Source organism: Pristis pectinata, chromosome 7 (genome assembly GCF_009764475.1).
Source record: "Pristis pectinata isolate sPriPec2 chromosome 7, sPriPec2.1.pri, whole genome shotgun sequence".
Classification (NCBI taxonomy): Eukaryota; Metazoa; Chordata; class Chondrichthyes; order Rhinopristiformes; family Pristidae; genus Pristis; species Pristis pectinata.
Genome location: NC_067411.1, coordinates 60,772,464 through 60,794,752, shown reverse-complemented (window position 1 = coordinate 60,794,752; position 22,289 = coordinate 60,772,464). Strand labels below are relative to the sequence as shown.

Sequence of the window (22,289 nt, the reverse complement as noted above, 5' to 3'; positions counted from 1 at the left end):
CTGGACATTGGCCGTAAGGAAGGCAGGGATCAGCAGTTGGCTTGTGAAAGCTGAAGGCATCCTTAAGGAGCTTGAATAACAGCAATCCTAGTCCATTGGGAGCTCAGCCCTAAAAGTACTAGAGCAGCCACTTAACTCCAGGGATCAATAGATCCTGCTTCAGATCACTTGCTGGGAATCCCACTGCTTGAGCCTCCCCCTGCTTTAAGCCATGTGCTGACAACTCATCAAACTCTGACTTTAGCATGGTAATTAGGTCCCTTGTGACTTTAGTGGGGACATTGTCCATGGTCTCACTTCAGTATTTTAAAATTTAAAGGAACAGGAGTCATATTGTGCTAACCTAATGTTTAACCAACCACGTCCTGCCTGGTGGAAGCATGAGCATTAAAACCAAGACAGTGCTGTTTCATGACTCTTGAAAATCCCAAATCATGGATTAACTGCCTGGCAAATTTTGACTCTATCCACAGTGGATTTAACCCATCCCACTGTAAGCCATCTTAACCAATGCTATCTTGCATTCCCATTGCTTATAATGTTTACTTAAGAATCACAGCACAGGAGACCATGTGTATGATAGCTCCTTGATAGAACTTTCCAATAGTCCTACTCTTGCTCTTCCCCTCAACTCTGTAAATTCAACATCCCTACCCCCACAAAAGTACAAAGGCAATTTCCTTAGGAAAGTTATCATTGGATCTCCTACCATCTGCTTCGGAGACAGTACATTCCACATCACAGAAACTCCACATTTATATTAAAAAAGTCTCATGTCACCTCTAGTCCTTTATTAGTTACCTTAAAGTAAGGTGAACTCCTCAAAGAAGAATGGAGGAATAAAGTATTGAATATTGGCAAGTTCAATGAGCAAGCCATATATTAGAACTTCTTGCTGCGTAGAGAGATGAGGAAAAGAATATTTCATTCAGAAGTGCTCAGATAAAGGAGTTGACTTCATAATTGCCACTTGACCACATTTTCAGAGTGTTCATTTTGCTTGCTTGCTTACTTAAGAGGTGGTTATCATTGGACCAAAAGAATGTTCTAGTGCTGTGTCAGTCTGAAGCTCTGTCTAAATACAAATGCCACTCTTCTGAGTTTATTATTGCAATGAGCCTGGAACAGTGTAAATTTTTTCAAATCCCACTTAAAATACAAAACAAACATTATTTTTTGTTACTTTATGGCTACTCAATTCAATCATCACATCACTGTAAAGTTTATAAATAGAAATTTCAGCATTCCAATATTAGTGTTTACTCGTTCCTGCCTTTTTCATTCAGGGAACTGGCATTTTGTGTAACATCTTCTGTACATTTAAACTATTGCAGTCAATAGTTTGCTTACAAGTTACTCATTTGGGCAAAGCATTTGCAGACGGCCTATTGCAGATGAATTGTACCCCATAGAGAATCACTTTGAGTTTCCAGCACAGAAACAGCCCATTTAGCTCAATTGGAATTGTACCTTTACTCCATCTGAGTCTCTTCCAATGTCTCGTCATTTTACCCTATCAGCACATCTTTCTGTTCCCTCCTGACCTGATCTAGCTTTTCATTACTATGCCTGTTCTCATACCTGTGCTATCTTCTTCACCTCCTCTGTGTAACAGCAAGTTTCATGTTATAACTATTCTAGGTAAAAATGTTTATCCTGAATTCCCTAATGGACCATGTGTGACTATAATTATCAACTTCTACTTAGTGGAAACATCTTCTCTATGGCTACTCTATTAAACTCCTCTAGAATCTTAAACACCACTATTAAGTCACCCTCAAACTTCTCTAGTGTAAGGAGCCCCAAAATGTTCAGCCTTTCCTGGTAAGTACAAACTCTTGGTACTGATGAAAATACGAGTATATAATGAAGAGGAAAATGGGCAGAACAATAAAATGTGGGAACTTTTAAAGTTTGCAAAAGCAAGGGCCATAATTTACATTTGCATCAATTGCCATCTGCCATAAATTAAATTTTCTCCGGCTCAGTAAGGTTTCTTTTCATCTTGCGAGTTGATGAACGTTTAAGGTGATCATGTCACTGAGTAAATTTGATATCTAAATCCAGGCACCATTTTAACTATATATGTTAATTCTTGTCAATAATCCTCATTTGCATTGACAGTTAACTGTTTATAAACATTTCTGTCCATTCTGTGTCTGCTACTCTCTCTTAAGTTTGGTCTCCACTCCACTCCCCATTTTCCCATCTGTACCAGATTTGATATTTAATTCATCCAATTTAATGTACACTGGGTATCAGGATGTGCACCTGGGTATCCCTTTAGTCAAACAAATTGAAGGATACAGAAATTAACAGCACAGGGGTTGGTAAAGAAGTGTACATTAAATTGGATGAATTAAATATCAAACCTTGTACAGATGGGAAAATGGGGAGTGGAGTGGAGAACAAACACAGCAGACGCAGAATGGACAAATATGTTTATAAACAGTTAACTGTCAATGCAAATGAGGATTATTGACAGGAATTAACCTATATAGTTAAAATGGTACCTGGATTTACAATGGTTAATACTGAACTTTATTGCAAGTTTAGTTTTTATCTACTGCATACGGAACAACATCACTATTCAACAGATTTCAATGATAATGTAAACCACACAAAAAACATTTGATTAGAAACTAATAGTGCAATGGTGCAACTGACAAATTCTTGTGTTTTGAATTTAATATTGCAAATGCCTGTCAATTGAAAATGCAGCTTTTCTGCACAATTAGCTGTAAGCACCATTACCTTTACTGTAGCATTAATTTATTTTTTAAAGTCATTTTTAGCTTATGAAAAGGAACACTATGTCAACTGTATGCTTAATTGTTAAATTTTACATTTAAAATATATTTTGAAATTACATGCATAATTTTCTTATAATTAACAGGTACACATATAACATGCTAACAAGCATAGGAAGTGATTTTCATGTCTTGTCATGGATTTATCATTCCCTTTGGGTGCCACTTTATCCTTCAGTAGTGCTGGCTGAAGGTATTTATGCTTGTCCATTATCTTTGGTTACATATGATCACTGTAGAATTTATTTGGGCCCATATGTGTTCTATTCTATTGAAATTATTTTCATTTATTACTCATCCATCTTTTATCTTCTGCTATTCTCTCCCTACTTTACCAAAGGCATATCAGAGTCCTACTCTGAAATCTCTGGCAGCCCCAGTTATAAAATAACTCTCATCACATGAGAGAACATATTGAGATTTTTAATAACATAAGAAGTTATTTCTCAATTAAAAAAAACTTAGTTACCCCTATAAACAGATGGAACTGTAGACATAGGAGTGACTTTAAGGTTACAAGATAATGAAGGGATGAGATTGTGTTTGTATAGAACTGAATTGGTGAAGGAGTAATGGGGAGTAAACTATTGTGTGAACTGAATAAGTGAGGGGACACCTGGGAGAAAATCATGTTAGGGCAGAACTAGTTCCAGTGTTAGGAATTACTTCTTCTATTAGATAATAGTGGATCTCTGAGAAATTGCCTGCACATGTGCCAAATGCAGAATTCTTTTGCATGAATCCTGGGCATGTTCTTGGTGGAGCAGCAATCACCTTGTAATGTTAATGTGGTCTCTTTATTGCTCCTCTGTGACATTAGAGCAGGGATAGGTATGAACATTATAAAACTGGCAGACAGAGTTATTGGAAAAGGTAAACTATCAAGAATGATAATGTGTTTCCACAATTAACCCCATTTATTTAGTTGTGAATTTAATGGTGGATTAGGAATTGGTGCCTTATTAGCAACAGCTTGTGCAACATGGGAAGAAAAATTTGGAACTCAACTTGAAAGATATGGATGACAAAAGTTATGCTTTGGGCCTAATTGCAAGACAGTCTGGCAAATGTGAACTCAATGGTGGAAAAAAACCTACAAAGTTTTAAAACTTGGCAAAGATGTCTCTTTTCATCCAACAAATCAAATGGAAAGGTAGCAGAATTTGGAGGTGAAGTTGAAAATGTGGCACTTGGATCACAGTTACAAGCAGAAAAGGGTGACATCTGCAACAGAAAATGGAGACCAATCTAATTATTTTTTTGCAACTACTGCTGATATTTTAAATTTTTTTTTGTGGTTGCATTGCCCTGACCTGTCAACGTGATTGCTTTTCAACCTATGCTTCAGAAGAGTACCCTCTGCTATACAAGCATGACATTTCAATTCTCCACAGTCTGGGCCTGTCAACTGAGACTTGTCATATTCAACAGTCCTTTCAGACCAGTTCTGTAGTGTGGATTTATTCTGACTGGAAACTGGGTGGAGTCTGTCACAATTCATTTGTGAATCAGAGTGACAAGACTTTCATCCTTTATATCTGGCCAGAATCTCAACCAGAGGTGCAAGGCACTTTTAAATACTCTGTGTTGCTCAGTAGCCATAAAATGCAAAATGGAATTTGTACAAATCCTTTAACTTTGTTGTGCCCAGAGCTCTAAATCAGATTACTGCATCCAACCGAGGGTGGCTATCCCTCAAATTATTCTGGTGTCTCCCCTGTAGGGAAATGGTGAGCAAGTCCTTTGTACGTATCTCAGAGACATGTAATTATTGGGATGGGGGTGGGGGAAGAGGTGAGGAAAAGGAGTGCAGAAGTGAACCTATATCCAACCACTTTGAACCATGGCATACCAGGCCTCCAGAACCACATACCTTGCATGAAACAACTATTTTCTTTGATGATATAGATTATTATTACAGACCAGTCTGTCTAAACTTGTCAGTAAGTTATTGGAAAAAATGAGGAACAGTTTAAAAGCATTTGTAAGGGCACAGATTAATCAAGACAGTATAAGTTCGTGAAGATTCTGTCCGATGAACTTGTTTGAATTTTTTGAGAGGATAACTAGGTAATGGGTCATGCAATTAGTGTTGTTGACATGGATTTTAACAATGGTCGACATGGTTTGACGAGTTCCACATGGTAGATTGATCAATTAATCAAAAGCCATGTGATCCAATGCATCCAAAAATCAGGAAGCAAAGGATAATGGTGAATGATGGTTTCCAGTGGTTTCACTTGTCTTAATGCTACTTCCCGTTATTGTTTATATCAATAACATAGGCTTAAGCAATATTTAAGGCGATTATACCATAAAGGGAACTAGCATTACAACGATACAAACGTTCACCTATAGCATACAGGAAAATATCAGTGGACTGGTCATGTGATCAGAAAAGTTGCAAATGGAATTCAATATGGGGAAGTGTGATACAGCATTTGTGTGTGTGGGGTGGTGTTCAAACAGGTCAAGCAACTAAACAAAGATTACATCTCCAGGAACAGATGACTCTTTGAAGGCATGACCACAGAAGGTAGAAGGAAAAGTTGATAAGATGGCTAAAAAGACATGTGGGATATTTTTATTTGCCGAAGTACAGAATGCAACAAAAGAGGTGGTGCGAGAACTGTAAGGTAAAACTCACATATGGCACCACTGCCATAGTGTGCATTGTTTCAGTCTTCACATTATGGGAAGGAAAAATATTGTTCTGGAATACGTACAGCAAAGACTTAAGAGGCTGTTGCCAGAGGTGGAGAATATTAGCTGAGAGGGAAAGTGAAAAGGTGTTTTTTCTTCTTCTAAGAGCAGATTTAATTGAGGTAGACAACATTTATAAAGGGCCTTGATAATGGATAGGGAAATAGACGTTTTCTTAATAGAGAGATTTATAACCAGGGGGCACAGATTTACAGGAATTGGGAGAATGTTCAGAGAAGAGGTAAGAAGAAACCCAGAGGGAATGACAGTGATAGTCTGGAACTCATAGTATGAAAGGATGTTGGAGGCAGAAACCCTCATTAGCACCCAGCAAACTAATCCCAATGGGACATAATCACAGGATGTGGGTTCAGGGCAAGCATCAAAAAATGAGTCCTTGGGGAATGGATTGTGTTCTAATTTATATCTGGGCAGTTCTTTAATCCTTGTTACATTTAAAATATACTTGGATATGTATGAAATCTTGTAAAATGTATGGACTGAGAAATAGGATGTAGTTAGCCTGCTTAGTTCTGCAGCTAAGACAAACATAATGGGTCAAACGGTCTCCTACTGTGACCCAAATGTCTATGAATGGAAGACATGTAGGTCTTCAGCTACTTCAATCAGATCCAAGTTGACAGTGTTCGGGTTACTAATAAACTCCTCTTTTATCCATAGTAATTGCCATTTATCAGTCACTGCCCTATTTTGAATTTTATGGAACCTACTCCTTTGAATTACCTGGACCCATTGGCATTCCAGTGCATTTTCCACATGTATTGCAGCTCTACTGTCTAATCCTTGTTGCTGGTAAGTTGGAATTGATTCTCCTCCTGTTTAAGATCTGTATGAAAAGTTATACGATCAAATCAAAAGCACAGGCAGTTCAGGTGGTGAATTCTGGTATTCTAACACGCTGTGTCATGGAATAATTTCCTGTGGATTAACAAGGCTAATTACTGTTCTCAATCTGATGGCTGCTTTTGGAAGGATAAAGATAGGCTAAAGAGCCTCCCTCATTCATTATTATCCCAAAGGGGAAATAGGGACCAGAAAACTCAGAATAAGAATCACTGACATCTTCTTTGCATTCCATAAAACAGGAACTTTTTCACTTTAGCAATGACCATATTATTTTGATAGTCTAAATCAGGCATGAGGGGAAGAAAGTGATGGAAATTTTAATTGACAATCACCCACACCCTGCACTCTTGTATCTACCTTAGGCCGATACAAATGGTTAATGGCGGAGACTGGGGACCAGGCTGTTTACCTCTCTTGTTGGTTGAAAAACACTGCACTGGAGAGGTGAAAGAGTGAATAGCTGGAAATATAAATAATATTTTCCATCGTCACACGCTCCGTACCACTCTCAGAAAACACCAGGCAGAATTTGACCAATGCATACAATAAATTGGGTGTCACAGTGGTGGTGGCATAGAAACATATCTTTTAGGTGCACTTGTTAAAATTTGCTGGTTTTTCTGTGTTTAATTTAGGTCTGTACAGCAGCTGTAAACAATTCTATGAAGAACGAAAGCAATACTCTGGAAAATACAGAATTAAAGTACATCACAATTAAACGAAACAGATTCAGATAACCGTCCACATTCATCACAGGAATCTACAATGCTGCCGAAAAATTGGGAGTAATTGCTTCTGTCTGAAGAGTATGAATTTGCTCATATAACATTTGAATTACAATTAAACTAAATGTAATGCAGAGCTCAATGTAAGACAGCATTACATGCAATGGGCTAAATCTTAACTCCCAAAGATGAATGGGTTGCTGTCAAATCGGAGGTTAAAGTTGAAATAGCATGAAACAAGAAGCCAACCCACCTTGAACCAGCACACTCCAGTTTCACCAGAAAGAAGATGCAGTTTGGATGACCAATCTGCTCACAAAGGGCAGGGTGATCATTTAAAATAATAAGGCTGCCAGTGTGCATTTTCATAGCGACTTGTTTCAACCACGGAATGCCATATTTTCCAGGTCACAAGAAACCCAAAAGTTGAAAGGAAGCATTAAGGGATAAAACCATGAGGTAAATTCCTTTACAGTACAGCTTGTGGGCCAGGAGGAGCAGGAATGCTTCAATAAGCAAACTATTATACCCCTGCCGCATCTTCCCAGCTCCCCAATCACTATCTGCTTCACCTCACCATCGATTAGATAGCTAATCCTCCTCCTACTAGAAGCAAGAAACCTCTGACCATCATATCTTTTCCACGATTACTACTGGACACCCCAACCACCAATAGATCACCTCGGGGACCCCTCCTGTTTTCGTTCACACTCCACAGGTACAACCTGTGGCCATTTTCATCCGTGGGATACTAGCATCTTAATCAGGCTGCCTGGGAGAAGGAACCTAACAAAGAAATTAAAAGAGACAAAGCAGGAAATTTGGGAAAAGCCTTCCTTCAGGTTTCCTGATCTCAGATGAGATGTGAAGCCTGGAAGCAGGCCAATGGACTAAAATCCAAGCCAAAGCTTTTTAAATAATCTGATCTTAAAGAATCTGAAATCTAACCATTAGGTATAACATTAAAACTCTGAGAATATCAGCTCTACATCAGCAATCTGTTTCCATAGTGCTCCTGAGACACTAAATGCAAAATTGTTTAGTGCGACTTTTGCAAGGTGCTGGTTGTAATAAAGGCAACAGTAAAATCTACATGCAGTAGGAGTTAATAGCAACTAAGTATTTCTCATAACTAGACAAAATTGTTAATTGAATTGGAAATAATTTGTTTGCATACACATTGTTTGAAGAATTTTGCTGTCCTAAACTGCAGCGAAGTGGTTTTTGAATGCTTGCCTTTATTTTTTGAAGGGATTTTGGTTTATTATTCAACAGGATCAGAATTTACATTTAACTCATACAAGCTGTAAATTCAGATTCAACTCTGTCAAGGTGAACAGTAAGATTCTATCAATCACACTGCCATGGAATGGTATCTCACGCTACTTTTATCCAGTTATTTGGTAATACCTGGTTAACTCAACAGTACTGATATTTAATATCATTTCGCTGAACATTTCATGCTAAGTTCTCTGGACATATTTGTTGTCCTGGTCAGAGTTTGACTGGCTTTCATTAGAATGGGCATAGTTAAGTAATAGTAGGACAATCCTTGAGGGCTCTACATGCTACACATACTGCTTTAAAGTCCACAAAATGGTGGTTGCAACTTTGCCAGGTTTGGGGGAGGGTGTTGAAGCAAGAAGGAAAAATTGAACTGGTCATTGTGAGATTATTCACTTCAAAAAACACACACACCTTGTTAAATTGATTCATTGAGTGGGTATGGGAAGTAGTATAATTCCACATCAAAAATGATAAAAACAGCTGGGAATAGAGAACCAACAGACCTTACAGTGTGTGCATTAGAACAGCTAGTCTGAGGCATTTAGTTGCATATTCACACAGTAGTTGGGCACGATCTTATTTGCATTGTTTGGCTCCTTCCTGACTTGGGGGGAGAGGTCTCCATGCCTGTGTGGATATCTACACACACAAAGTTCTCTCCAAGTTGCTGGAAATATAGTTATTTAGAAAATGAGGAGGAGAAACATTTTCCACACACACTGCCTACCATCACCACTTCCCCAACATTTAAACTGGTAAGATGTTTTTTTAAAAAAATGCTTTGAGGATTCAGCTAACTTCCTCCTGAGCACTTGATATACAAAATTTAATACCACACGAAACTTGCACTCTGTACTACCACATCCTGATATCCATCATGCAATGTCACAAAAGACAACATAAAATCAGTAACAATTTTTCTGTTTAGCCAAACTAAAATAAATGGTAAAATGCCTCAGGGTAACAAAGTTTTTGGTTAATTTTATTTTCTCATTTGCAACTACATACCAGAGGTTATTACTAACTCATAGTAATTTTTATTGTAAGCGTGTATTTGCTGTATTTTCTTTTCAACTCAGTAGTTGTGCCTTGTATTTTATTTTTTTTTAATCGCAGGTAAGATAGAAGCCAGTAAATAAAATGTTTGTATCATTGAATTTTTGACCTAATGGATACTTTCTCTAATATGTTACTCAGTGCATTTAACAGAATGCACAGTGAATACTGAAGTGATAATAGTCTTGAATAAGTCTTGCCATCATTGTGATCTTCAATCAACATCATGTTTTGTAAAGTAGTTCTTTTATAGAAATATTGTTGTCTCTTAATAATGAATGAAACTTAAACATTTAAATTAATTTGTATCCATGACGATAATGTGTCAAACTTTTAACTTCTTACGAATACAAAAACAACAAAAGCTACAGATCCATGCAATCTTGGACTAAAGTTTGAAAAGAGGCTTTAACAAACTAGTTTCCTTTCTATTATGATAGCTGAATTCTTTATGTTCACATGTTTAAAGGGCCATGACAAGATCTCTAAGATAAAATGTACAGCATAAAACTGCACAATGTGCTTGTGTGGATGAAATTCAATTACTCCTTGGACCACAGCTGTAGTTGTGTCTTTGACAGTTCATAAGCACAGTCTGCATTTCAAAATGCATTGTCAGGCTTAAGGGAAGACATGTAGTTTTGGGTTTCATCCGAGCTAAGAATGGTATGCAATTTCCCTAAAAGTGATCTTGCCAGGTGGGTGGGGATGGGAGTGGGGAAGGGAACTGGCATTGTAAAGGATAAAGTGGTAACTGATTATGAAGATGAGCATGTTAGCTCCAAGTAAACACTGGGGGCTCCTGCCACAAACTCTGCCCACTAACCACCAATTTCCTCCCTCTCCTGGCCACTGTTGAGGCGGAACCAGACAAGCTTAGAGCCACGTTGAACCACAAGATGAATTTTTGATCACATGTCTGCACTGAGTCTGTTAGTTTCACAACTCAGCTCTGCCTATCTGCTATTGAAAACCCTAATTCACGTCTTTGCTCTTTCTGTTCCAATGGACTCCTGGTCAGCTTCCTATTTTCCACAAACATAAGATTATCCAAAATTCCTTTGCCTGTTTCCTAGCATATACCAAGTCCCAATCATGCTTCAGCCAGATGCTTACTGACTTACATGGGCTCTCCATTAAGAAATGCTCAATTTAAAAACTCCCATGCTTGTTTTTCTTATTTCCTCCATAGTCTCTCCAGCAAGAGAAATCTGCATTGCTCTAAATTTGGCCTTTAGTGCATTTTTGATTTTAATTATTCCATCCTCAAGAGCCATAACTTAGGCTGCCAAGGCTCTAATCTCTGGAACACTCTCTAACCCTTCACTTCTCTACCTCTGTTTACTCATTAAAATCTTACTATAATTTGCTTCAAGAGGGGTTCAGCATTAAATTTTGATAATAATGCTCCTGCAAAATGCCATGGATATATTCCTGTGTTCAAACTATTACACAAATGCAGGTTATTATAACCATCTGTAAAGTATATTATCCACAAAGCTTGAAACATACAACCTGAAAACTGTGTAGTGTAGAAAATCCTTTGGGTTGAGGTGGTTTTCAGTTATACAGAATCAACGCTAATGATATAGGACCTTCAAGCTTACACTTTCTGGACATGAACTGCTATTTTTATTTCATCAATTTGATTTGCAGAAGCAGTTTTTTTTGTAGTACACAAGATGCTGGCATGAAATAACAGACAGCTCTTCCAGGAGCCATATATCAATACCTTAAATGACAATTAGGATTTAACCGGTCAAGCAACAAATCTTCAAACCACAAGGTAAATTTGTCTATTTTCAAATGTATTGCCTACACACTGGTGATAGCTTCAAAATAGATCACATTTACATCATGTAAGGTATAAGAACTGTTTAAGTATCTCTTCATATGGAATCACTGACTTGCATGTGACAAATATGCAAGTTCTAGAGCAATTTTAGTAGCAAACAGCTTGAACTCTATGGCTCTGATTGGCTTTATGCCATGTGACAGTATCATCAAATCGATACTTCCTTTCATTTGCACCCACAGAGCCTTAGTTTGCTGGCAAAAACAGCTAATCTGATCAGCTTCAAATAGGAGATGGCGAACAAATCGGCAACTACCAGCCGTATGTGCGAGTCCAAACCGCCTTCTTCTTGTACTCGGGCAAAAACCGCAGAGCCAGTAGCGTTGCTATAAAAAGACGACACTTGTTAGAACGCAGTAAAGATAAAAGCCCCAACTGAACATAAAATCATCTCCCAAGGCAGTACTGGACCAACTTGAGAATTTAAGGGAAGTGGAGTTAACTAGTTGACATAAAGATATCTACTTAGCAATTTCCAAATAAGAGCTATACTGCAAATTTGGAAAATGAATTATAATTTAACCAGGTTTTTATACAATTATAGTGTGTTAACAAACCGTAATTAAAACATTTTTTGTTTTACATTGATCAAATTATTCTTAGCTCTGGCATATTTGATATAGATCTGTTTAGTTAGCTATGTCCTCCAAATGCATCAATATTTTTTTGTGTTACTCAATTTGGCTGAAATACTTTGTTAAACTTCACACCCTTATACCAAGCAAAACCATATAATGGCAATGGTGTGTACCATCAACAAAATATACTGTTATAACTTGCCATGGGTTCTTAGATAGCATCTCCTAAACCCACACCCTCTTCCACCAAGAACAAGAGCAGCAGGCGAAGGGGAACACCACCACCAGCAAGTTGCACACCACTTTGAAATGGAAACATTTAAGTTCCTTCGTTGTTGCTGGGTCTAAATCTAGGAACTCCCTACCCAATATTATTGAGACCTTGATAAAAGATGGCAATTTTTCAAGATGGTTCACCATCATCTTCAAGGATGATGAGAGATGGACAATAAATACAATAGAAGTAGCTCAGGTTTGTTTCCACATCAGTAAAACCAGCAAAATTTTACACTCTTAACAGTCAATGTGCTACAGTCAGTATGCATAGAATATGGGTCCAGTAACATTCTGATAACAGTCAAACTTAAAAGTATAACCCAGTAACTCTCCAGTACTGTAAATAACTTTAACAGAGAAGGAGCTGTGACTGTGATTCAGGGTCAAGACAACAACTATATTCCTCCAGAACAAATTATGACATTAAAAATTCATTCAAACTTATCTGCCATATTTCTCTCTCCTTTATTCAAGGAAAAATCTAAAGGCTCTCCATGAAGGCACAGGTTGTACTGGAGTCAATTCAGCTACAAATAAAGCACTGAAATAAAACTACCAACAGTTTACATATTTTAGATTTCTCACAAGAGTTTCAAAAAACTGGATATACTAAACAAATGATCAATATTTCATCAATGGGTAGTGGTGGAGAATTTCTCATCTTCCCATAACCTGAAATAAACCATGAGTGCACTGATAATTTCATTTAAACCAATAAACACAAACAATAAAATGAGCTTCCTTCTCTTACTTCATGCATATTCAACTGATACAATATAAAACAGAAATAATGGTATCATGGATTGATGATTAGGAATTTGATTTTATTATCATCACCATATGAACTTATCAAATGGATTCAAAACAATTTGCTGGAAATACTCAGCAGGTCAGGTAGCTTCTGCATTGGTGGGAACAGAGTTAACATTTCAGGTCAAGGATCTTTAATCAGAACCATGAAAAGTTAGAAATCAAACATATTTAAGTTGCAGAGAAGGGAGAAGGGTGGAGAGCAAAAAGGGCATGTCTGTGATAGATGGAAACCAAGAGAGACTGAATGATGCAAAATGTGCTAGTTGTGGCTGGGAGAGGGTGGTGAAAACTTTTTAATCGTGGCTTATCCATCTGGAGGAGATGTAACTAGAAGATGAATGAAAACAGAGGAGAGTGAAAAGTAAAACAAACTGAGATCTGAAGTGACACCAATATTAGCCTTCAGATGAAAACAGTGGCAATATAGGTTAAGAAGGCATGCTAGAAATGAGAAATGTTCTGGTTGTGAAATGAAAATGCTCCCTTAGTCCCTTGTAATGTACAGATCAAAAATGTTACACTCAGTATTAATAAATGTAATTACCATATTTACTTGAACAAGAACTTCATCACAAGAGTTTTGTGCATTGACTACTCCATTGACAGAAGGCTAAACAGTGACCAAGGCCTACTCTTAGAATGATTTACTCAGAGTCATATAGCAGGGAAAGAGGCCCTTTGGCTCAACTGGTCCATGCTGACCAAGATGCCCCATCCAAGCTAGTTCCATTTCTTTCCCATCCATGTACTTGTCCAACTGCCTTTTAAAAGTTGTTATTGTACCTGCCTCAACCATTTCCTCTGGCAGCTCATTCAACATAGATACCACCCTTTGTGTATAAAAAAAAAGTTGCCCCTCAAGTTTCTCTTAAATCTTTCCCCTCTCACCTTAAACCTAAGCCCTCTAGTTCTTGATACCCCAACTCTGGGTAAAAGACAGTGCATTCACCCTATCTATGCCCCTCATGATTTTATACACCTCTATAAGATCACCTTTCAGTCTCTTACATTCTAAGGAATAAAGTCCTAGCTCATCCAACCTTTCCCTATAACTCAGTCCCTCAAATTTTGGCAACATCCTTGTAAATCTTTTCTGCACTCTTTCTAGTTTAATAACATCTTTCTTATAGCAGGGTGACCACAACTGAACACAATATTCCAAGTGCGGCCTCACCAGCATTTTGTACAACCGCACCATGACCTCCCAACTTTTATACTCAATGCCCTGACTTATGAAGGCCAGCGTACCAAAAGCATTCTTCACCACCCTGTTTACTTGTGACTCCACTTTCAGTGAACCATGTACTTGTATTCCAAGGTCCCTCCGTTCCACAACAATCCCCAGGGCCCTGCCATTCACTGTGAAAGTCCTACTTGGATTTGACTTTCCAAAATGCAACACCTTGCACTTATCTGAATTAAACTCCATTTGCCATTCCTCGGCCCACTTACTCAGCTGATCAATATCCCCATGTAATTTTTGATAACCTTTTTCATTGTCCACTATACCACCTATTTCAGTGTCACCTGCAAACTTACTAACCATGCCTTGTACATTCTTATCCAAATCATTGATATAGATGACAAACAACAATGGGCCCAGCACTAACCCAAGGCACACCAGTAGTCACGGGCTTCCAGTCCGAGAAAGAACCTTCCACCAAAACCCTCTGTTTTCTACCATCAAGCCAATTGTGTATCTAATTAGCCAGCTCTCCCTGGATTCCATGTGATCTAACCTTCCAGAGCAGCCTACCATGTGGAACCTTATTAAAGGCCTTCCTGAAGTCCATTAAACCACATCCATCGCCCTGCCCTCATCAACTTTCTTGGTCACCTCATCAAAAAACTCAATCAAGCGCGTAAGACATGATCTCCCATACACAAAGCCATGCTGACTTCTCCTAATCTTTCCAGATTTACGTACATCTTCAACCTCAGAATCCTCTCCAATAACTTACCTACCACAGATGTTAGTCTTACTGGCCTATAGTTCAAGTTTTTCTTTGCCACCTTTCTTAAATAAAGGCATAACATTCGCCACCCTCGAGTCTACCGGCAGCTAACAATGGCTAACAATGTTGCAAATATCTCAGCTAGGGCTTCTGCAACTTCTTCTCTACCCTCCCATGGTGTTCTTGGATATACCTGGTCAGGCCCCAGAGATATGTTTACCTTCATACCTTTTAAGACATCCAGCACCTCCTCTACTGTAATGCAGACTATCCCCAAGACCTTCCCATTTACTTTTCCTAGTTCCAAAGTATTAATGTCTTTCTCCATGGTAAACACAGAGAAGAAATATTCATTAAGGACCTTGCCCATCTCCTGTGGCTCCACACAAATTACCAGCTCCTCTCTAACAGAGGCATTCCCACAGGAGTTCTGCTGGCAAAGCCTAAGATGGAAGGTATCTTCACAAATAAAAATATTAAGTCATAATCTTAAATCGAAAAGGGCCTAATCCTTTGATTAAGCAACCTACTAAAACTTGCTTTTGATTTAACAGAAAACTGGAGAAAATTATCCAACTATGATGCGTATTTTGCATTTCATTTATGAGGATTCACTATCCAGCATGACTGGCAATTTTAAGGAAGACACCTGTCCAAACATGTTGTTAAAGATATATATTAGTTTAGAAAAAAAAATCAGTAAACTACCTTTGATCGTATTCAATGTATTCACTGGTATCGATCCATGTGGACTTTCTACTATGACAAAGAACCAATCAATGAACTGAAATAGAAAATAGAAAAATAAAAATCGATTTAATATCCTACAATCAGTCAACATTTTAAAAATAGCCATCTCCTCTACTTCAGTGTCGTTTTCAAATATTTATTAGTGTGTGCATTTAAGCAACACTTCATCTTAAGTTCTGAAAATTTGTATATGCTGCAAATTTGTATATGCTGCTCTCTATCAATTCATTAAGTTATTTCCAAGAATATGTAAAGGGAATCAGTGGAGAATTACTTTCTGGGGAAATTAATCAAGGATTCAAAGGTCAAAACTAATGGTTCACAAAATATGTTACTAGCTAATCAAAACATTGATGGAATACAATGTGAGTTTATAAATTTTTTATATAATAAGTAGCTCTTGTAAATGGAACTTAGGTAATCATTATATTTATCAGCTACATCTCCAAGGTAAGTGGTGCTGTACTCCCACATTTTGCTTACCTATGAAGTCCCCTCCCTTTCCCATAATTCAATCATAGGTGCTCTTCTGTGGCTTTCCTGTCTGATGTTTCCAATGGATTTGCATTTAGTAATCGTCAGTACAATTGTTCATGTGTTTTTAAATTAGTTCTTGGATACAGCAATTATCAGCAAGGCAAATACAGTATTTATTGCCCAGTCAATATTTATATCTGATTCTAATTCTGAGGCATAGTTTAAACGTGTAATTGAAACATTAACTCACTTTTTGTGTTTGGTCTTTCCATGGCTGTTTAGCCAGAAGTAAGAGAATGCTTTGTGGTAGAATCTGAAGACACTGATGTACAGACAAGGAATCCAGGGAACTTGCTCCGATAGGAGATTGCATCCTGTTGGTAAAATGTTTCCCTTCAATCCAGGGTAGCCAGCTGGCCTTAACACCCAGCATCAGTGGTGTGGCGTGATCACTCCATGCAGCAACAGCAGCTGCAAATATGTGCAGCACAAAGTCCGTGGCCTTAACAAAAATACAACAGAAACCTGGTGAATCTATTGGACATTGTGAACTGTCACAGATGAGGAAATATTCTCCACACCACTGCAGCTTGTCCAAATATTTTAAAAATGAAACTTCTTTTTAAAAAACAGCAATTTCAGTTATTACTTTTTAAGCTATCTTAGTTATAATTAAACTGTAATTAATACACATTTGTGGCTTTTCTTTCATTTCATCAGCCTCCACAACTCCACTGAGGGAATAAATGCCATTAAAATCAGACAACTAATCTGCTGAACCTTTCATGACTGTGCAATAGTTTTTCAAAAGGTTACTTATATTTAACAATAACATCAAGACTACATTAACCATACATTAGTGCATTCAAGACTGCTCGTTACCAGATGTTGTAAAGAAGTATTTTCAACTATTTTACAGAAATAGCATGCCATGCTGCAAATTATACTTTAATTTTGTTATGTTTTCAGTTTGTATTCATATATCGTGACTCTGCTGAGTATTTTCATACAACAGAGCCCAAGCTGAGATACAGGAATAAGTATTTAATTGTGTAGCTCCTGGCGCATCCCTCGTGGATTCACTCTAGCACAGACATATTTCAATGTCCCGGGTTAACATTAGCTTGATGAAATAGATAATAGTTGGTAATTTTCATCAAAATTCCATGAAACAGGAAACATTTCAAATCTAAAAAGAAAACCTCCAAAAATAAAAGTACCTCTTTAGGGTCTGACTTCTGTATGGGAGCTGACCCATACGCAACATTTCGAATATGTCCCATGAGCTCCAATAGCCATTCCATCCGTTTTATTACACCTGATCAAGAAGCAGAATCACATTTTTTTTTACATGTCAATAGCACTTCTATTGTCTATTTACTTTGCTTCTCCAAGATCACAGACACTTATTGATTATAATAATTTACTTAATAAAGCTGCATCTGCTTCCCTCTTCACATATTATTGTCCAAAGAAAACACGATTGATTCCTGCAGAGTGCCACACTGTAGCCCAGTTGGTGAAGTACAAATACAGGCCAAGGTGATTTGCCTATTGCAACACCATGGATACAATGCACATGGAATCATGACTTAAACTCTCATCGAATGGCACAGTGTAGCATATTGCAAAAGCAACACAATGCTACTCAGCTCTGCTATCAAAGACAATCAAATAAATTATTCATGACAGCTGATATACCTTCTCTCTAATGGATACAGAAAATAAATGTAAAAGGTCTGATGCAGTGGGTACAAAATCTGTATACATCTAATGGAAGAGAGAGAGAGGGAGACCGAGAGAGCGAGAGAGAAAAAATTAAAGTGGTGAGATAGTCTTACTTTGGGAGTTCCTGAAATCCCAGCATCTCCCGAGATTCACCAAAGTCTTTGACAGCCAGTTGATAAATGAGCCCAGGACACTGGATGGTGAATGCTCAGACCACCAGACCAAAAAGATGACCTAGATCTGACTGTGTGTGCATGTGCAACCACCTGCGAGTGAGAGGCATTTTTATTTACAACTATTTTTAGAATTTGTAACGAGCCCTTCATCAAGGAGGACATTGGAGCACCCTGAACTTTCTCAGGGTAGAAGTTTGAGGGAGGCAGTATCCTAACAGCTCTTGTATGTCCAACAGTCTTCAGTCAGATTATCCAGTATCCAGGATAGCATGATGTGCCACTAATGATGTAGGTGCCTGCCACTGTATAGATTTAATTAAGAAACCATACTATTCACTAAAAAACCTACTGAGTTTAAGACTGTTGGAGTTTCCTGGTTGATGGGATCCCAATGCGCTTCCTAGAATCATTGCACAGTGAGTCTTCAATAACATTATCAACTTCTATTATCTAATTAAACTCCCAGCACATGCACATCTTTTCTCTTTAAAAGGCTAAATAGTCTGATACCTGGTCCATCTACTGGCCCAAGAAAACCAATCAAACCCTCAACTGCATTTTAGCTGGCATACAAAGAAGCATTTCTGTTTTCTGGCCACTAACGTATAATGTCAAAGTCATGCAATGCATTTAAATGAAATGTTGAATGATGTGAAGATTTGACAAGAAATCATACATCATCTCAGATAATTGTATCTAAAACCCTTTGAAGGAATATGTGGAGCATTTGTTCAGACTTCAATTAATTATAAATGTCATAGAGTGACAAGCTTGGCCCACTATGTCTATGCCGACTATCAAGCATTCAAATCACACTAACCCCATTTACCAGCACGTGGTCCTTAGTCTTTTATGCCTTGCGGATTCAAGTGCTCACCTAGATAAAAGTTGTGAGAATATCTACCTCCACCACCCCCTTGGGCAGTGCATTCCAGAGATCTCAGAAGAGATGATCATGCATTGCATGTAATATTGGTTTTACAGAATAACATATCCAGTAAAGCTATGTTCCATTGACAGGACACCATTTGATCTGAGGCAAAGATATGAGAGAGAGGCAAAGATTAAAAGAAAATGGGGCTCTGCTGCCCAAGCTTACCTGTGTTTTGGTGGCTGACAAGTCGAGACTGGTAAAAGCTCTGCAACATAATCCAGGTAACAGTCTCTAACTGACAGGTGCCTATTGCAGTAGTGATGATGTCGTTAAAGCATAACAGTGGAACTCGGCCCTGGGAAACTAAATATCCTCTGACAAAGGTGGCCTTCACAATTGTGTCCTGCAACAAATTTTATTCAGAATTAGTGAGATAAATATATTTTAAATCATTAAGCAATATCATCACATAATATCTCATGCATTTATTTGTATTGCTTTTATTACATAATTATTCTTGCACAAAATTTGTAATCTAGAAAGAGATATGCTGCAGACTTACTTCAACCTCTTTAAATTTTGATTCCCTTAACTACTTGAGTGCCTACAGGCAAGTGAAGGAATACAAATTGTGTTTATGTACCGGGCTTAATATAGCAACATGCCCCAAGGCTCTATGCTGGAGAGTCATAAAGTAAATGCAACACCTAACCTCAGGAAATATTGGGACAGATGACCAGGAGCACAGACAAACAGAGTTTGATCAATTTCATAAAGTCCAATTATAAATACACCAAGAGCCCATGTAACCGAGTTGACAAAATGTGAATGAAGTTTCCAAAGGCAACCAACACCATATGATATGCTTACAATTACTGCCACTTTCCAAATCCCTGCTGAAACCAAGTGGAAATTAGTGAAGGGATTCATTTTGCTCCTATCATTTATGTGAAGACCAGCAAGAAATTTTAAAAGATTATTCTGGAAGCAGGTTGATGAGGATTGAAAGACTTCAGCCAATAGTGACACGTAGACAGGTCTACTGAATGAGGCAACAAAATTTTAGGCGTGAAGATGGAGATAATAATTCCTGTAGTCTGTACGGTGGGAGTCAGCAGTATATAGATGGAAGATGCTGAAAGAAATGATCTTGGGTCATGAGTAGCAAGAAAAGCTCAGGAATCAGGGGTGTGTGAAACAGAAGTAAAACATATGGAAGATTCTTTGCTTTACTTGCTTCTGTAAGAAACTCCATCAGCTCTCATGTCCACACAAGCCAGATTTGGTTTAGTCTTGCATTTGGCTCCTTTTTCAGCAATATGCTTCTGAGCAAAGATTTTTTTGCCCTTCTTCACAACACCCATCTGGTTCTCTGTCTACTGATTCATACCCATTGTTGAGACTACTTCTCAGGTTAGAAATAATGTGGCTGTGATTGCAATGTTTACAGCTGAATGTCTACGAGGCTTTTTTGTATACAGATTTGCTGAATAGAGTGAATCAAACACAATCAAAGGATGGATTGCAATGAATCCAGTAGAGCCAGTGCAACAAAATAGACTGAAAACAGGCTTGGCAGAGTTGAAAACCTTGGATGTGATCCAGAAAGGAATAAGGACTTTGTGATTTCAAAGGGACAGCAGGAAAGAGGAAAGGGACTGGATTCTACAGGGAGTCGGAGTGGGAGTCAGGATGCAAGATGGTGTGAATGCTGGGGCATAAAAATGGGAGGGTTAAGAAAAACACAACACAGAAATTATTGTGGTTGGGTTTGTGGTTCCAGTAATGTACCAAATACAATGTATAATTGTATCAAATGTAGTAACTCAGAGTTACTGGCCCGAGTTAAGTTTGATGTTAACAGTTGATGCTTTCACTTTATAAAGCTATTTTTGTTGAGGTGACAATTGTACAACAGGATGTGACACTAGATGTCTATGAAGTCAAATGGGGAAGTGATCCACTGTAATTATTAGTACCTAGTGTGGATACTTTAAAGATATCAAGCCCAGCTCATCATGAAGAATTCTGTAGTTGGGGAGACTATGAGGTTGAGCTGAATTCGATTTAATAATTATACATATATCTCTGTAAATGCACATAAATAGTTGATAGTTTGTAAAGGTTTGTTAGGTAACCTTAAAAAAGGTAAGCAATGTAGTGCACATAAATATTACATTAAAACTTAATCACATCATGTAATATAACTTTTGATATATTGTTGTAACAGACACCATCATTAGCTAAGAGTTGGCTGCTTTCAATAAGGAATGTTTTGTTAGTAGCTCCATCTGTGTTATCTGCCTCAGTAAGCAGCATCATCAAAAGCCTACAGATATTTCAGTTATTAACAAAAGAAAGATGTCAAGAAATGAAACAGATTATTAAATTTCATAACCTCTTCATTCTGGTCTGGAACAGAGTGAGGAAATACTTCTTAAAAGTACTACATTTTGGCACCCTTTCACATTTAACAGATAATTCAGACCTAGTCTAATAGAATAACACACAAAAAAGGATAAATTGTTCACTAGCCGTTGGATTATATCTTGCCTGTATTCCAGATTACCTTGGTTGCCTGGGTCACTCTGTCTATCTCAGTGTCACCGAACTCAGAAAGACATTTGGAAATTCCAACATAAAACTTCAGTTCATTGACCTAAGAATGAGATAAGAAAGATACATATAATTAACATGAATTACTAAGTGACAATACAATAATGGTTCTTAACTGTTAATTGATATAATTGACATTATTACACTTTTGATTTCCTATCAATGAAACTATATATAGATATAGATAAATGTTGATGAAATGAGAGGAGCTAACTTGGAACAGAGCCTAAACTCAATGTGAAAAAAACAATATATTAATAGTGGAATAATGCATTAGTTATCCAGGCAGTTTCTTTATTACAAAACATTATTTTTCAGGATGTGATAGTTATTGGTAATGATGGCATTTATTGCCCATCCCTAATTGCCTTAAGAAAGTTTGTGGTCAGCTACAATCTTGAATTGTTACAGTCTTTCTGATGATGGCATTCCCATAGTCTTGTCAGTTGGGATTTCAGGACTTGGACTGATATTTGAGTTTCACCTTGCAGAGTTGGGAGTTGGAGCAGGACCTTTGAAAAGAGGTGAGTCTTTGTGCGTGTGCTTGTGCGTTTCACCTTGCAAAGGTCTAAATGAGGCACATTTGCAAATTGTTACCAGTTGATTGGCTGATTAACAGCAGCAAATAAAAGGTAGGTAGGTATAAGTGGAGTGGCCATTGTGTGAGTGTGCCAGTGTTGGGGCGGGGGAGGAACAAACTAAGGCTTTGGTGAGAAGAGGTGAAGGTAAGTTTCTTTCTTTCT

The 22,289-nt window shown here is 37.7% G+C and overlaps 2 protein-coding genes across 9 annotated transcripts in view; one reads left to right on the top strand and one right to left on the bottom strand.

Annotated features, from left to right (window-relative positions):
* hacd4 (3-hydroxyacyl-CoA dehydratase 4) overlaps positions 1-10,495 on the top strand; it is a 39,874-nt gene extending 29,379 nt beyond the window's left edge. For both annotated transcript variants that reach the window (XM_052019170.1, XM_052019169.1), the window contains 3 exons: positions 2,897-3,003; positions 6,195-6,326; positions 7,016-10,495. In XM_052019170.1, the coding sequence (XP_051875130.1) occupies positions 2,897-3,003; positions 6,195-6,326; positions 7,016-7,098 (322 nt within the window). In that variant the 3' untranslated portion in view covers positions 7,099-10,495. The remainder of the gene's footprint in view (positions 1-2,896; positions 3,004-6,194; positions 6,327-7,015) is intronic.
* The window catches only part of focad (focadhesin), a 175,321-nt gene continuing 162,384 nt past the window's right edge, over positions 9,353-22,289 (bottom strand). For all 7 annotated transcript variants that reach the window (XM_052019164.1, XM_052019163.1, XM_052019166.1 and 4 more), the window contains 6 exons: positions 21,500-21,589; positions 19,156-19,333; positions 17,373-17,470; positions 16,403-16,654; positions 15,634-15,709; positions 9,353-11,629 (listed from right to left, as the gene is read on the bottom strand). In XM_052019164.1, the coding sequence (XP_051875124.1) occupies positions 11,556-11,629; positions 15,634-15,709; positions 16,403-16,654; positions 17,373-17,470; positions 19,156-19,333; positions 21,500-21,589 (768 nt within the window). In that variant the 3' untranslated portion in view covers positions 9,353-11,555. The remainder of the gene's footprint in view (positions 11,630-15,633; positions 15,710-16,402; positions 16,655-17,372; positions 17,471-19,155; positions 19,334-21,499; positions 21,590-22,289) is intronic.